The 13,518-nt window shown below is 39.3% G+C and overlaps 1 protein-coding gene across 7 annotated transcripts in view; it reads right to left on the bottom strand.

The window, feature by feature from the left end:
* Positions 1-5,536: 5,536 nt before the first annotated feature.
* The window catches only part of NEIL3 (nei like DNA glycosylase 3), a 347,249-nt gene continuing 339,267 nt past the window's right edge, over positions 5,537-13,518 (bottom strand). For 6 of the 7 annotated variants that reach the window (XM_065946470.1, XM_065946469.1, XM_065946472.1 and 3 more), the window contains one exon: positions 11,955-12,240. In XM_065946470.1, the coding sequence (XP_065802542.1) occupies positions 12,058-12,240 (183 nt within the window). In that variant the 3' untranslated portion in view covers positions 11,955-12,057. Of the gene's footprint in view, positions 5,553-11,954; positions 12,241-13,518 lie in introns of those variants that run through there. The other variant, XM_065946466.1, reaches the window with a different exon arrangement.

Here is a 13,518-nt window from a genome sequence, read left to right as displayed (position 1 = left end):
CAGAAGAAAATCTGAAGGGGCCATCTGCCATCCAGTCCTAGAGTCGTCCTTAATTTTGTTTCATGGTGACACTCCTGCCTGGTTCAAGACATAGCTGACAGACCTCCCTTCCACTTGAAGTCTCCATGTCTGATAAAAAATGGGATACTTGAGTTTATGCAGCTGTTCACCAGCTAATTATCTGCAATCATTTCTGATTACTTAATAGGCCATGGTAGGATGTGTGTTTGCTGCTATGCAGAGTTTACACATTAGGTTTTAATGCGCTGATATAGTTAATTGTTTTGCTCACTGCTGCCTGTTAATAGACCATTCCTGAAAATGAGACCATATCTCAGTGGAATTTGATTGTTTATTTTAAATAAGTAATAACTACAAACTTAGATCTTAGACCCAGTGTTTACCATTTTAAGAATACACTTTTTAAAAATGCTGTATCATTCCTAATGCGTTCAAATCATTCAAGTTTGGAGAAAATGAGTTATTAAACTAATGAGTCCATAACTGACTCAAATACTTAGAATTAACATTTTTCCTGCTCTGCTCAGTTTCCTAAATTATTTTCTGTTATTGATAGCAAAATAAATTCTTTTTAAATGGAGCCAAAAACTGAGTGTAATAATATGAGAAAGATATATGCATATTAAAAGCAGATGAATATTTATTAACATGTAAATGAAGATGCCAAGGCTAAAGATTGGAATGAGAGAGATGTACATTAGGTGTGGAACTGTTCTAATGAGACTGCTCCTTTGTTTTGCAGTTTTGCATTTTATGATAGCATTTAGTACAAAAAGCTAGTGCTCAGCTTTAAAAATTTACAAAGCTCTTCTTTTGTTAACTGTCTATATATTTGTGTTTCTAAAAGCTAAAAATAGAGGCTTAGTGTCCACATAGATGCTTTGGGCCTTTCTCTTTGTCTTTTCTTTTCTGTTGACAAGATTTTTTTCCTACCATCATTGTTTCATCTCATCTCTTTTAACTTCCTGTTATTTTTCCCCTCCTTCAGCCAATAGTATTTGAATAAAAAACAGAAAAATTTTCAATCCTAAAACCCTTGGACTCTTGGAGTTTCTCAACTCTAAAACTCTTGGAAGAGGCCGTTATTAGCCCCACCATAGAGCCACCAAGCAAATGGCCCGTAAACTGGAAAATAATGAAACCAAAGAAGTTTTCACACTGTTACAAAAGTTCTAGGACCAAAAACAGATTTCTCAACCTGGGGATCCAGCAAAGGGACTTAGAACACCCAGAGAATTTGACTTTGAAGTTCAGTGGGACTTGATTAGAGAACTTGCACAGGACTGGGGAAACAGACTCTTGGAGGACACAAACAAAACTTTGAATGCACCAGGACCCAGGAGAAAGGAGCAGTGATCCCACAAGGACTGAGCCAGACTTGTCTGTGAGTGTCCAGGAGTCTCCAGCAGCCTGCCGTGGAGTCGGGGCACTGAATACAGCAGTCCCGTGAGCAGTGGAGTGCTGGCAAAAGTCCTCTTCAGGGAGGCTGCCGTTACCCCAACCGTCCTCTGGCCTAAGGCCAAACTACAGGGAGGCAACACAGCCCCATCCATCCACAGAAACTTGGATTATAGATTTACTGAGTAAATTTAAAAATACCTGGTGTAACAGGAAAATTTGGCCTTGGAGTACAGACTGAAGCAGGGCAAAGGTTAATAGAGTTTTGCAAAGAGAATGCACTGGTCATAGCAAACACCCTCTTCCAACAACACAAGAGAAGACTCTACACATGGAAATCACCAGATGGTCAACACTGAAATCAGATTGATTATATTCTTTGCAGCCAAAGATGGAGAAGCTGTATACAGTCAACAAAAACAAGACTGGGAGCTGACTGTGGCTCAGATCATGAACTCCTTATTGCCAAATTCAAACTTAAATTGAAGAAAGTAGGGGAAACCATTAGACCATTCAGGTCTGACCTAAATCAAATCCCTTATGATTATACAGTAGAAGTGACAAATAGATTCAAGGGATTAGATCTGATAGAGTGCCTGAAGAACTATGGAGGGAGGCTCTTAACAGTGTATAGGAGGCTGTGATCAAAAATATCCCCAAGGGGAAAAAAAGGCAAAATGGTTGCCTGAGAAGGTCTTACAAATAGCTGTGAAAAGAAGAGAAGTGAAAGGCAAAGGAGAAAAGGAAAGATATATCCATCTGAATTCAGAGTTCTGAAGAATAGCAAGGAGAGATAAGAAAGCCTTCCTTAGTGATCAATGCAAAGAAATAGAGGAAATCAATAGACTGGGAAAGACTAGAGGTCTCTTCAAGAAAATTAAAGATACCAAGGGAACATCTCATGCAAAGATGGGCACAATAAAGGACAGAAACTGTATAGACCTAACAGAAGCAGAAGCTATTAAGAGGTGGCAAGAATATACAGAAGAACTATACAAAAGACATCTTAGTGACCCAGATAACCATAACAGCGTGATCACTCACCTAGAGCTAGACATAGCTGGAGTATGAAGTCAAGTGGGCCTTAGGAAGCATCACAAGGAAGAAAGATATTGGAGATGATGGAATTCCAGTTGAGCTATTTCAAATCCTAAAATATGACGCTGTGAAAGTGTTGCACTCAATATGCCAGCAAATTTGGAAAACTAAGCAGTGGCCACAGGACTAGAAAAGTTCAGTTTTCATTCAAATTCCAAATAAGGGCAATGCCAAGGAATGTTCAAACTACCATACAACTGCACTCATCTCACACGTTAGCAAAGGAATGCTCAAAATTCTCCAAGCCAGGCTTCAGCAATATGTGAACTTCAGATGTTCAGATGAAAACTTCAGACGTTCAAGCTGGATTTAGAAAAGGCAGAGCAACCAGAGATCAAACTGCCAACATCCATTAGGTCATAGAAAAAGCAAGAGAATTCCACAAAAACATCTACTTCTGCTTCATTGACTATGCTAAAGCCTTTGATGGCATGGATCACAACAAACCGTGGAAAATTCTTAAAGAGACTGTAATACCAGACGACCTTACTTGCCTCCTGAGAAATCTGTACGCAGGTCAAGAAGCAACAGTTAGAACCAGACATGGAGCAATGGACTGGTTCCAAATCAGGAAAGGAGTATGTCAAGGCTGTATATTGTTACACTGCTTACTTAACATCTATGCAGAGTATACCATGAGAAATGCCAGACTGGATGAAGCACAAGCTGGAGTCAAGATTGCCAGGGGAAATATCAACAACCTCACATACAAAGATGACACCACCCTTATGGCAGAAAGCAAAGAGGAATTAAAGAGCTTCTTGAGGAAAGTGAAAAAGGAGAGTGAAAAAGTTGTCTTAAAACTCAACATTCGAAAAATCAAGATCATGGAATCTGGTCCCATCCCTTCATGGCAAATATTTGGGGAAACAATTGAAACATTGAGAGACTTTATTTTCTTGGACCCCAAAATTACTGCAGATGGTTACTGAAGTCATGAAATTAAGACACTTGCTTCTTGGAAGAAAAGCTATGACCAACCTAGACAGCATATTAAAAAGCAGAGACATTACTTTGCCAACACAGATTTGTCTAGTCGAAGCTATGGTTTTTCCAGTAGTCATGTATGGATGTGAGACTTGAACCATAAAGAAAGCTGTGTGCTGAATAATTGATGCTTTTGAACTGTGGTATTGGAGAAGACTCTTGAGAGTCCCTTTGCGAGCCACGACTTCGAACCAGGCAACCCTAAAGTAGATCAGTCCTGAGTGTTCATTGGAAGGACTAATGCTGAAGCTGAAGCTCCAATACTTTGGCCACCTGATGCAAAGAGCTGATTCATTTCAAAAGACCCTGATGCTGGGAAAGATTGAGAGTAGGAGAAGGGATGACAGAGGATAAGATGGCTGGATGGCATTACCAACTCAATGCACACGAGTTTGAGTAAGCTCTGGGAGTTGGTGATGGACAGGGAAGCCTGGCATACTGCAGTCCATGGGGTTGCAAAGTGTCATTGAAATGCACTGAACTGAAAACCCTTGGCTTTTATTCTGTGACTTCCAAGGACAATAAGGTTCACCCACTTTCTGTGTTTGGGGGCCTTGTTCTGCCTTGTGAGGCATTGGATTCACCTGTTTAAAAATGGATTACTGCAACTAGGACCCTCTGTACTGCTTGGATTCATCACTCTGGTTGACCTGATAACCTGCTTTCCCAGTGTTTCCATGCACTCAAAGCCATTATATCTTCGCAGTCATAGGAACAGGGAGAGAAGGTGGTGCAAGCTATTGTAATTGTTTTGGACTCACTGCTAGGATATATGACTTCTGTCTAGAATAAAGGATGCTTGCGTTACCGAGAACCCTTGGCTCTCTCTATTCTTCATGACTGACAGCTTTTCATATTTCTTTCACACATTTCAATCCTAAATTTCTGACGTGTCATTGAAAACATAAAACTCAGCCCAGCACCTTCTTCCTGAGAATTTCTTATGAGGTTCCAGACTCCATTTCCGACACAACACACCTCCTCCTGCTCCCACACTTCCCTCACCCATCTCCCCTCCGTCCTGAGTCCTGCTCTGCCAGTGAAACCCACATCCTTCTCTGAGGCTACTACCCCTGCTACATCCTTCCCCTCTGGGACCTCCCACAATAATAGCTGTGATGGGAGGAGGGGGAAGATTAATGAAGATAATAAAATGAACTCTCCTGTTCTGATGGCCAGGGACTGTGCTCAGCGCTTCACAGGGATATAGCACTTTATCCCTAAAACAATGCTGGAGATAGCACCAACATCACCACCACCACCTAACAGGTGAGGTAAGTTAAGACTCAGTACACAGTATCTCAATCCTAATCTTACCAGTTTAGTTCACTCAGTCATTTCCAACTCTTTGTGACCCCATGGACTACAGCACACCATGCCTCCCTGTCCATCACCAACTCCCTAAGCTTGCTCAAATTCATGTCTATTGAATCCACGATGCTATCTAACCATCTCTTCCTCTGTCGTCCCCTTCTCCTCCCGCCTTCAATCTTTCCCAGCATCAGGGTCTTTTCCAACGAGTCAGCTGTTTGCATTAGGTAGCCAAAGTATTGGAGTTTCAGCTTCAGCCATCAGTCCTTCCAAAGAATATTCTGGACTGATTTCCTTTAGGATTGACTAGTCTGATCTCCTTGCAGTCCAAGGGACTTTCAAGAGTCTTCTCCAACACCATAGTTCAAAAGCATTAATTCTTTAGCACTCAGCTTTATGGTCAAGCTCTGATATCCATACGTGACCACTGGAAAAACCATAGCTTTGACCATACAGACCTTTGTTGGCAAAGTAACATCTTTGCTTTTTTTAATATGCTGCTTAGATTTGTCATAGCTCTTCTTCCAAGGAGCAAGGGTCAGGGGTGTGACAGGCCTTTGAACTAGCAGTCTGACTTAAGAACTCAATTGTTTTCTAGCATCTAGCAATTAAACACTGTACCTACCATATTGCACTGGCAGAATAGACTCCTTTTCTCCTTTGCTCAGAAGGCCCTCTGATTGGATCATTAATCCAGCTGGGTCCTGATGTGCGCTGGCTTGCTCCTCTGCCATGAGCTCCCTAAGGGGAGAGAGTGACTTTTATATCTTTGGAACAAAGACCTGCCCCATCTTAGGAACTCCACTTGTAGCAGTGAAACGGAGTGAATTCATCCGTTACAGATTTCCCCTGTTTTTGCCTTCATAGTCCCTACAATCCTGCCAAAGGGGATTCTTTGCTATTCCCCACATTTTCCCTGTGCTCTGGACTGTATTAACTGAGACGCCTTTGTACACAAGCAGATCTTCACTGAAGTGAAATTCCAGCAGCCATCTGTCCTGAGGCTTGTCCACTCCTCAGTCAGGTGTGGGCTCCCTGCTTGCTCCCGTCTGGCCACACTTTGCTTGAAGAACTACATCCCTCATCATCTCTACTTCACTTAGGCATTGGCGAGATCTACTTTAAAAATACATATCATTGAAATTTTCACATAGTGGGAGCTCAGTAGGGATTAACTGAATTAAAAGCTAAGAAATAATTTAAACTGGTTGACTTGGTTTCCTGAAAAAGGAAGAGGTTCAAACTCATGAAGAACTGTGAGGGGTACTCACATTTTTTTCATCCCTATATGTTATGAAACATGAGATAGCAATAACGAAGCCTTATTTTGATGACCTCTTTACTTTTCAACGAATATATGCTCTTTGATTAGTCTTTGATTGCCTGTCTGTGTGTAAGCAAATTTCTATAAAAAGCCAATTTTTTTTTCATTTAAATTACTAGAAAGATTTAACAACTTTTAGACATCAAGGAATTTCTCTTTTATAATAAACCAGTGACACTCTTTTCAATGACATTTGAGTGCATTCATGTTTGAATAGTGGTAACAAGGTTAAAAATGTTCCAACAGAGTGACATGATATTAGATCTTAATCTATTAGGTTCAACAAATGTTTACCAAGTTTCTACTGTGTACAGGCACAATCCTTGGTAAGATTCTGTGAAGAACAAAGAAGGATTACACGCAATCCTTTAGGTGAACATCAGGAAATCCAGACAGGACAAGTTTTACAACACAAGGCAAACCCTAGCATACGTTCCAGAAGAAATGTAAAATACTGAAAAGATGTACAAAGAAAAATGAGTTTTTTGGAAACTCATTAGAACATTTGTTCTTTCATTCCACACAAAAACTTGCTAATAATGGTAGTCTAGAATATGTGATTGTGGGTACAAATAATAGATTAAAAAATTAATAGAAATTAAATTTTAAAAGTAATAGAAAGTAATAGGTTTAAAATAAATTTATATAAATTTTTAACATGACAAATTTTAGAGGAAAAAATGATCATAATTTTATTATCATCCCACAATTATTTTCATTTGTATATGTTAGATATTTGTATTTACCAATGACACACAGTTCTGGATACAGCCACTTTAATTCATGGAGAGGAAGGAAGCATATCTGTGTGCTTTAGCACTAAGCAAACTTCAAACCACAGCCTGTGTGACACACATTTCTGAGTTAACCTATAGCAAGCCAGCTTTCTTAAACTGGAAAATTAGAAAAAATGGGAACAGATTTCATGGGGCAGTTAAGAGGATTAGATGAAATAATCTATGGAAAGTGACAACAGCTGTCACCACAGAAAAGTTCAGAAACAGCAGCTCTTAAAATCATTTTACTTTCTATCTCATTTTTGGCTTTCCCTGAATTATGAAAAGCCTTTATATTCACAGGATAGTGGTTTGAAATATCAAGAAATAGGCAGATAAACTCCAAAGGGATGAACAGCAGCAGACCACACAGCAGCTTCCAAAGGTGCAGCACAATGATGCACCAATGTAGGATCTGAAGGCTGACCATCTGGTTCTGGCTCGGGTGCTGTGGGAACCCACACTGTTGATGGGGATAACAAAAATACCAGTTCTCTTTACCGGGTGACATAAGGAGATGCAGGTGCAGTGGCTCCTGCCCTCCCCTCTCTGAACAAGATGTCCTAGAAACACCAGACAGCCTAGGGATCACCTCATGTGCCTGCAGACAGCACCAGATGGCTCGATGAAGACACACAGCAAATCCAGAATAAAGCAGGCCAGAATTGGACTGAAAGGGCTCTGAAAATTAATCTGCGTTTGAGAATAAAGCCCAAAGTTTAAGTCAGAAACTACACACTCTGCTAAACAAAATGACTGCATATTCTATTTACAGAAGACCGAGTCTCCTAACATAATAACCAAACATTAAAGAGTATCCAAACATTAACAGCCAAATACTTTTTATACAATTGAAAAATCATCTGTTCTGTTCTGAACTGGAAAACACATATCTGAAGGAGAAAAGATGCTCAGCTGACGGATTTCAGTTCAGTTTAGTTCAGTCACTTAGTCAAGTCTGGCTCTACACAACCCCATGAACTGCAGCACACCAGGCCTTCCTGTTCATCACCAACTGCTGGAGTCCATCCAAACCCATGTCAATTGAGTAGATGATGCCAATCAATAATCTCATCCTCTGTCGTCCCCTTCTCCTCCTGCCCTCAATCTTTCCCAGATCAGGGTCTTTTCAAATGAGTCAGCTCTTACCATCAGGTGGCCAAAGTACTGGAGTTTCAACTTCAACATCAGTCCTTCCAATGAACACCCAGGACTGATCACCTTTAGGTTGGACTGGTTGGATCTCCTTGCAGTCCAAGAGACTCTCAAGAGTCTTCTCCAACACCACAAAAGCATCAATTCTTCGGCACTCAACTTTCTTTACAGTCCAACTCTCACATCCATACATAACCACTGGAAAAACCATAGCCTTGATCAGACGGACCTTTGTTGGCAAAGTAATATCTCTGCTTTCTAATATGTTCTCTAGGTTGGTCATAACTTTCCTCCCAAGGAGTAAGCGTCTTTTAATTTCATGGCTGCAGTCACCATCTGCAGTGATTTTGGAGCCCCCCAAAATAAAGTGTGACACTGTTTCCATTATTTCCCCATCTATTTCCCATGAAGTGATGAGATCAGATGCCATCATCTTAGTTTTCTGAATGTTAAGCTTTAAGTCAACTTTTTCACTCTCCTCTTTCACTTTCATCAAGAGGCTCTTTAATTCCTCTTCACTTTCTGCCATAAGGATGATATCATCTGCATATCTGAGTTTATTGATATTTCTCCCGGCAATCTTGATTCCAGCTTGTGCTTCCTCCAGCCCAGCATTTCTCATGATGTACTCTGCATATAAGTTAAATAAACAAGCAGGGTGACAATATACAGCCTTGACATACTCCTTTCCCAATTTCGGAACTAGTCTGTTATTCCACGTCCAGTTCTAACTGTTGCTTCCTGACCTGCATACAGATTTCTCAAGAGGCAGGTCAGGTGATCTGGTATTCCCATCTGTTTCAGAATTTTCCACAGTTTATTGTGATCCACATAGTCAAAGACTTTGGCATAGTCAATAAAGCAGAAATAGGTGTTTTTCTGGAACTCTCTTGCTTTTTTGATGATCCAGCAGATGTTGGCAATTTGATCTCTGGTTCCAAGATATTAGGATAAATCAAGTATTGGAATTATCCGACAAAGATTTTAGAGCGGACGCCATAAATGTGCTTCTGAAATCAATTATAAATTATCTTGAAACCAATGGGAAAAAATGGAAAAATCTCAATAAACAGAAACCATAAAAAAGAGAAACAGGTATAAATTACAGGAATGAATAAAATATATAACTGAAATGAAAATTTTAGCTGGATGTTCTCAACAATACAGTGAAGATCAAAAACAATAATCAGTGAACTTGGAGACAGATGAGTAGGATTTACCCAGTTTGAATGAGAATGGGACAAATAAACAGAGCCCAGGAGTCTGCGGGATAATAATAATGATCTAGTATTTGCTTCATCAGAATCTCAGAAAGAAGAATGTGAACTAAAACAGTACTCAGAGAAACAGTGGTTGAAATTTTCCCAAGTCTGATAATAGATATCACACACACACACACATATCAGTCAGTTCAGTTCAGTCACTCAGTCGTGTCCAACTCTTTGCGACCCCATGAATCTCAGCACGCCAGGCCTCCCTGTCCATCACAAACTCCCAGAGTTCACTCAAACTCATGCCCATCAAGTCAGTGATGCCATCAAGCCATCTCATCCTCTGTTGTCCCCTTCTCCTCCTGCCCCTAATCCCTCCAAGCATCAGGGTCTTTTCCAATGAGTCAACTCTTCACATGAGGTGGCCAAAGTATTGGAGTTTCAGCTTCAGCATCAGTCCTTCCAATGAACACATAGAACTTATCTCCTTCAGGATGGACTGGTTGGATCTCCTTGCAGTTCAAGGGACTCTTAAGAGTCTTCTCCAACACAAACATACACTTTTCATAATTACAGTTAATATGAAACCATTTCACACAAAATGTAGAAAACTTGCAACTGAATAGCTCCTTTGATCTTTTTCTTTAGGCTATAGCTGTCATGTCTATATACATTATAAATCTTACAAGATTATATTTTTGCTTTACAAAATCCCTTGTAATATAATGAAACTAAGAGACAAAATAATACTTTTATATTTAGATATTTGCCATTTCCGAGTTTCTCTATTGCTTCTTGAAGATTTGAATTTCTACTTGGCATCATATAGATTTAGCATTTACTTCACCAAGCAGAGTTATAATAGCTGCTCTAAGATCCTTGGTGGGTAATTCCAACATCTTGGTCATCTTGGAGGTCTTGAGTGCTAAGTCTTTTCTCTGAATCTGGGTCACATTATTCTGGATCTTCTTATGCTATATAATTCCTGATGGAATACTGAATGTGTATAAGATGTGGCGGACTCTGGATTTGGTATATTCCTCTGGAGAATGTTGACTCTTGTCTAAGACAATTGATTTCATTGGATTCAAATCGCAAATTCTCGTGGGTGGTAGATAAAATCTTGGTTCAGTTGGTGTATCTTTAGTTGCCCTATACATGAATGTTGTTCAGGGGTCATTCAAGGTCATGGGCTTTAAACACAGAACTTAGGGCTCCTCACCTCGAAATGTCTTCTGAGGTTTCCCCTTCTCAGGAGTTGTGGTTGCCCAGACTGCCTGCTGGCTCTTCAAGACAGAAAGATAGTGGGTTGAAACTGACTTTGTCCTACTCTCAGGATAAACACTGTAAAAAATGGGAAGTTACCTCCAGCTGGTCTCTTCCTCCAAATTTCACAGTCTTCTAGAAGTTGTCTCCTTTTGTTCACACTCCAGAATGGTTTTTTCCAGAATCTAGAGCTGGGTTCAGGTGGAGCTTACTCCTCAATGGAAGCAGAAACCTCCTTGAGATTTTGATGGGAAATTTCTTTAAAACAATTAAGTTTGGAAGAATGACATTTTTAAAACATCCATCCTTTTCAATCAAGGTGCTGCTTTGCCTAGACACGTTTTTTTGAAGTGTCAGTAAAATTTTCTTCACTTAAATCTTGCACATTTCTTAGTAGATAATCTCTAAATTTATTATTTCATTCGCCTATAGTTCCTCATAATTAATTTGCTGATTGTTGGCACTAGAATTTATGGACTCCTGGTTTGCAATAGGCCTTTCCCCTTGTTGCTGTACAATCAACACGTATCTACTTTCTGAATGCACACCTTGTGTACCTCACATCAGTCACTAACACCGTCAGTGGCCCAGTGGAGCTCTGTAATTACCCTGTTGAGCGATTAAGATCACTGATCTTAGGTTGGTTCTGTGTCTCCTCAGTGTAAAGTTTCAAGCACATGGTGATGAAATATGCTCTTTCCTTGTTGGTAATTTTGCATGCTGTTAACTTGTAGAGTGCTGCAGGGGCTATTTGGTTTTAGAAGGGGAGTGAGGTTCCAGCCATCTTCCACACTATCCTTTAAAATAGATTCAACCAGCTCTGAATGGAATTTTCCATAAACATGCAGAAATACATTGAGATTAATATTTTCTTTTCTTTTGAGAAGTAATCACACCTAGACTAAGTTTTTTTAAAAGAGGGGAGTTAAAATAAAACCAGAAATTAAAAAATAATAGCACATTAAGCTTTTGAAATGAACTTAAGCAATTAATTACCAGATATTAAATCAAGAGCAGAAAAGTTTAAATCAACTTCTTTTAAAGATATACAGGTGACTTCTTCTTTTTTTAAATGTTACTTTTATATTCTGAATCCCCATAGCTTTTCATGAAAATGTGTTTGAAGTTATACATGTGTTCAGCATGTCTCTGGAATCTTGAGAAACTTGATGTTTGTTGAATAGAATTTTAAAAAAAGAAAATATTTTCTATAAAGATCATCCCATTTCTTACATTTCACTTAGGAAAACAAGAAGTTCCTTTAATCATATATCATGAATAGTGGTGATACATGAGAAATTATTCATCACAGACAGAACAGTGCATTATTTTATTGAACTGTACACTCCTCTCCTGAAAGAAAAAAAAAAATCACTGCTTCGTTAAAGTTAAAACAGACCAAGAGCATATTAAAAATACTTTATTGTCATAGCTAAATAGGTTAAATATACATTATAAATGGAATCTACACAGCCACTGAACGGAAAGATGGCACACTTATTACAGAAACCTAGCATCCTGGAATAATGTTTATTCCTGGCCCATTTGGGGCCCACTGGAAAAAATTGCACTGCTTTTCCTTTCCAAGAGGGCACACAAAAAAATTCTTTCCATTATTCGGTCCAATTTTCAACACTGTTCTCATGATGGTGCGTTTGCCATGGTTGCAGAATGGGAAGGACAAATCCGCCCACTGGAGAGAAACAGATTGTAAAGTTTAGATGGAGGTAGACAGATGAGATGTATTTGATTAGTACCTTGTTGTTTCCACTCCTTTTCCTATTAATCTGACATTGTAAGATACATGTAAGTCATTAGTTATTGCCCTTAAAAAACCTTATATCCTATAAGTAGCCTCTCCAACAAATTTGCCTGAACCACACGAGAAATTGTCGTAATTACAAGCGTCCTTCTTCCAAAGGCTTACTTACTATAGGATACTTATAATAATATAGTTCCTTCACTTTATTGAAAATCTCACTGTAAAGCAAATCAGCAATGTTCCTGCTATAGATCTGTTTCAGTTAAAGCTATTAAGATCAAAGATTTGTTATGACTTTATTACTGAACTTTCTTACTCTCTTAGGAACGAATCCAATACAGAATTACCCAGACTAATTACTACCAGATTGCACTGTATTATTCTTATCCTTATTAATTTTAGCCTCAAGAGAGTTACCAAGAAGGCTGTGATATTAATATTGCTAATAATATTTTCTCCAATAAGCCTATATAAGCTTCTTGGGGAGATGTGTAAGTTGAGTAGGATGGAGTCACATCTCGGGAAGGGGCGAGGCTCTGAAATCATAATAACATCTTCCCTGGGGAATTCCTCAGGGATTCGTAAGGAATCCCTGAAGACAGATTATTTCTCTCTCAGTAAGCCCAACCAGCAAACTTCTGCTCCAGCACTGAAATAGATTCGTATTTTCTTTTTCCAGTTTTTCATCAGATAAAGCAGTTGGGGAGAATATGTATCTTTAAACCTTAGGATGATAGTCAGCAGCGTGAGGCTCACAATGAGGAAGGAAGCAAGACTGACCTAAAGGACCCAGGTTCCTGTCTTCTGTCTAATAGTCATTGGGAGGGACAAACAGACTGAAAGGCTGGGGAATCAACTTACATCTAAACTGTTACTGTGTCATCACTTCATTTGGCTAAGCCTGTGTAGTAGGATTCGCCAAGCTCATTGTAAATCCAGGGTGTGTAAATTAGTTTCCCAGGTACCTCTACTCAATGCATAAACCAAAGGTCTGGATGTCACTCTGAAGTCAGGAAGAGCAAATATCTATCTTGGATTATCAGTCCCTGGTAAGTGACTTCATTACTTTTCTCTGTAAACCAAAGGACACTTCTACCTGTACTGGTGGTTACAACTATACTCTAATAATGGAACAGCTGTCATTTGATTAATTTTTCTTTTGGAGATGAACACTTTTGAATTTTAACACCACCAGTATAGCTTCTAAAT

Source organism: Muntiacus reevesi, chromosome 10 (genome assembly GCF_963930625.1).
Source record: "Muntiacus reevesi chromosome 10, mMunRee1.1, whole genome shotgun sequence".
NCBI lineage: Eukaryota > Metazoa > Chordata > Mammalia > Artiodactyla > Cervidae > Muntiacus > Muntiacus reevesi.
This window is presented reverse-complemented; position numbering and strand designations above follow the sequence as displayed.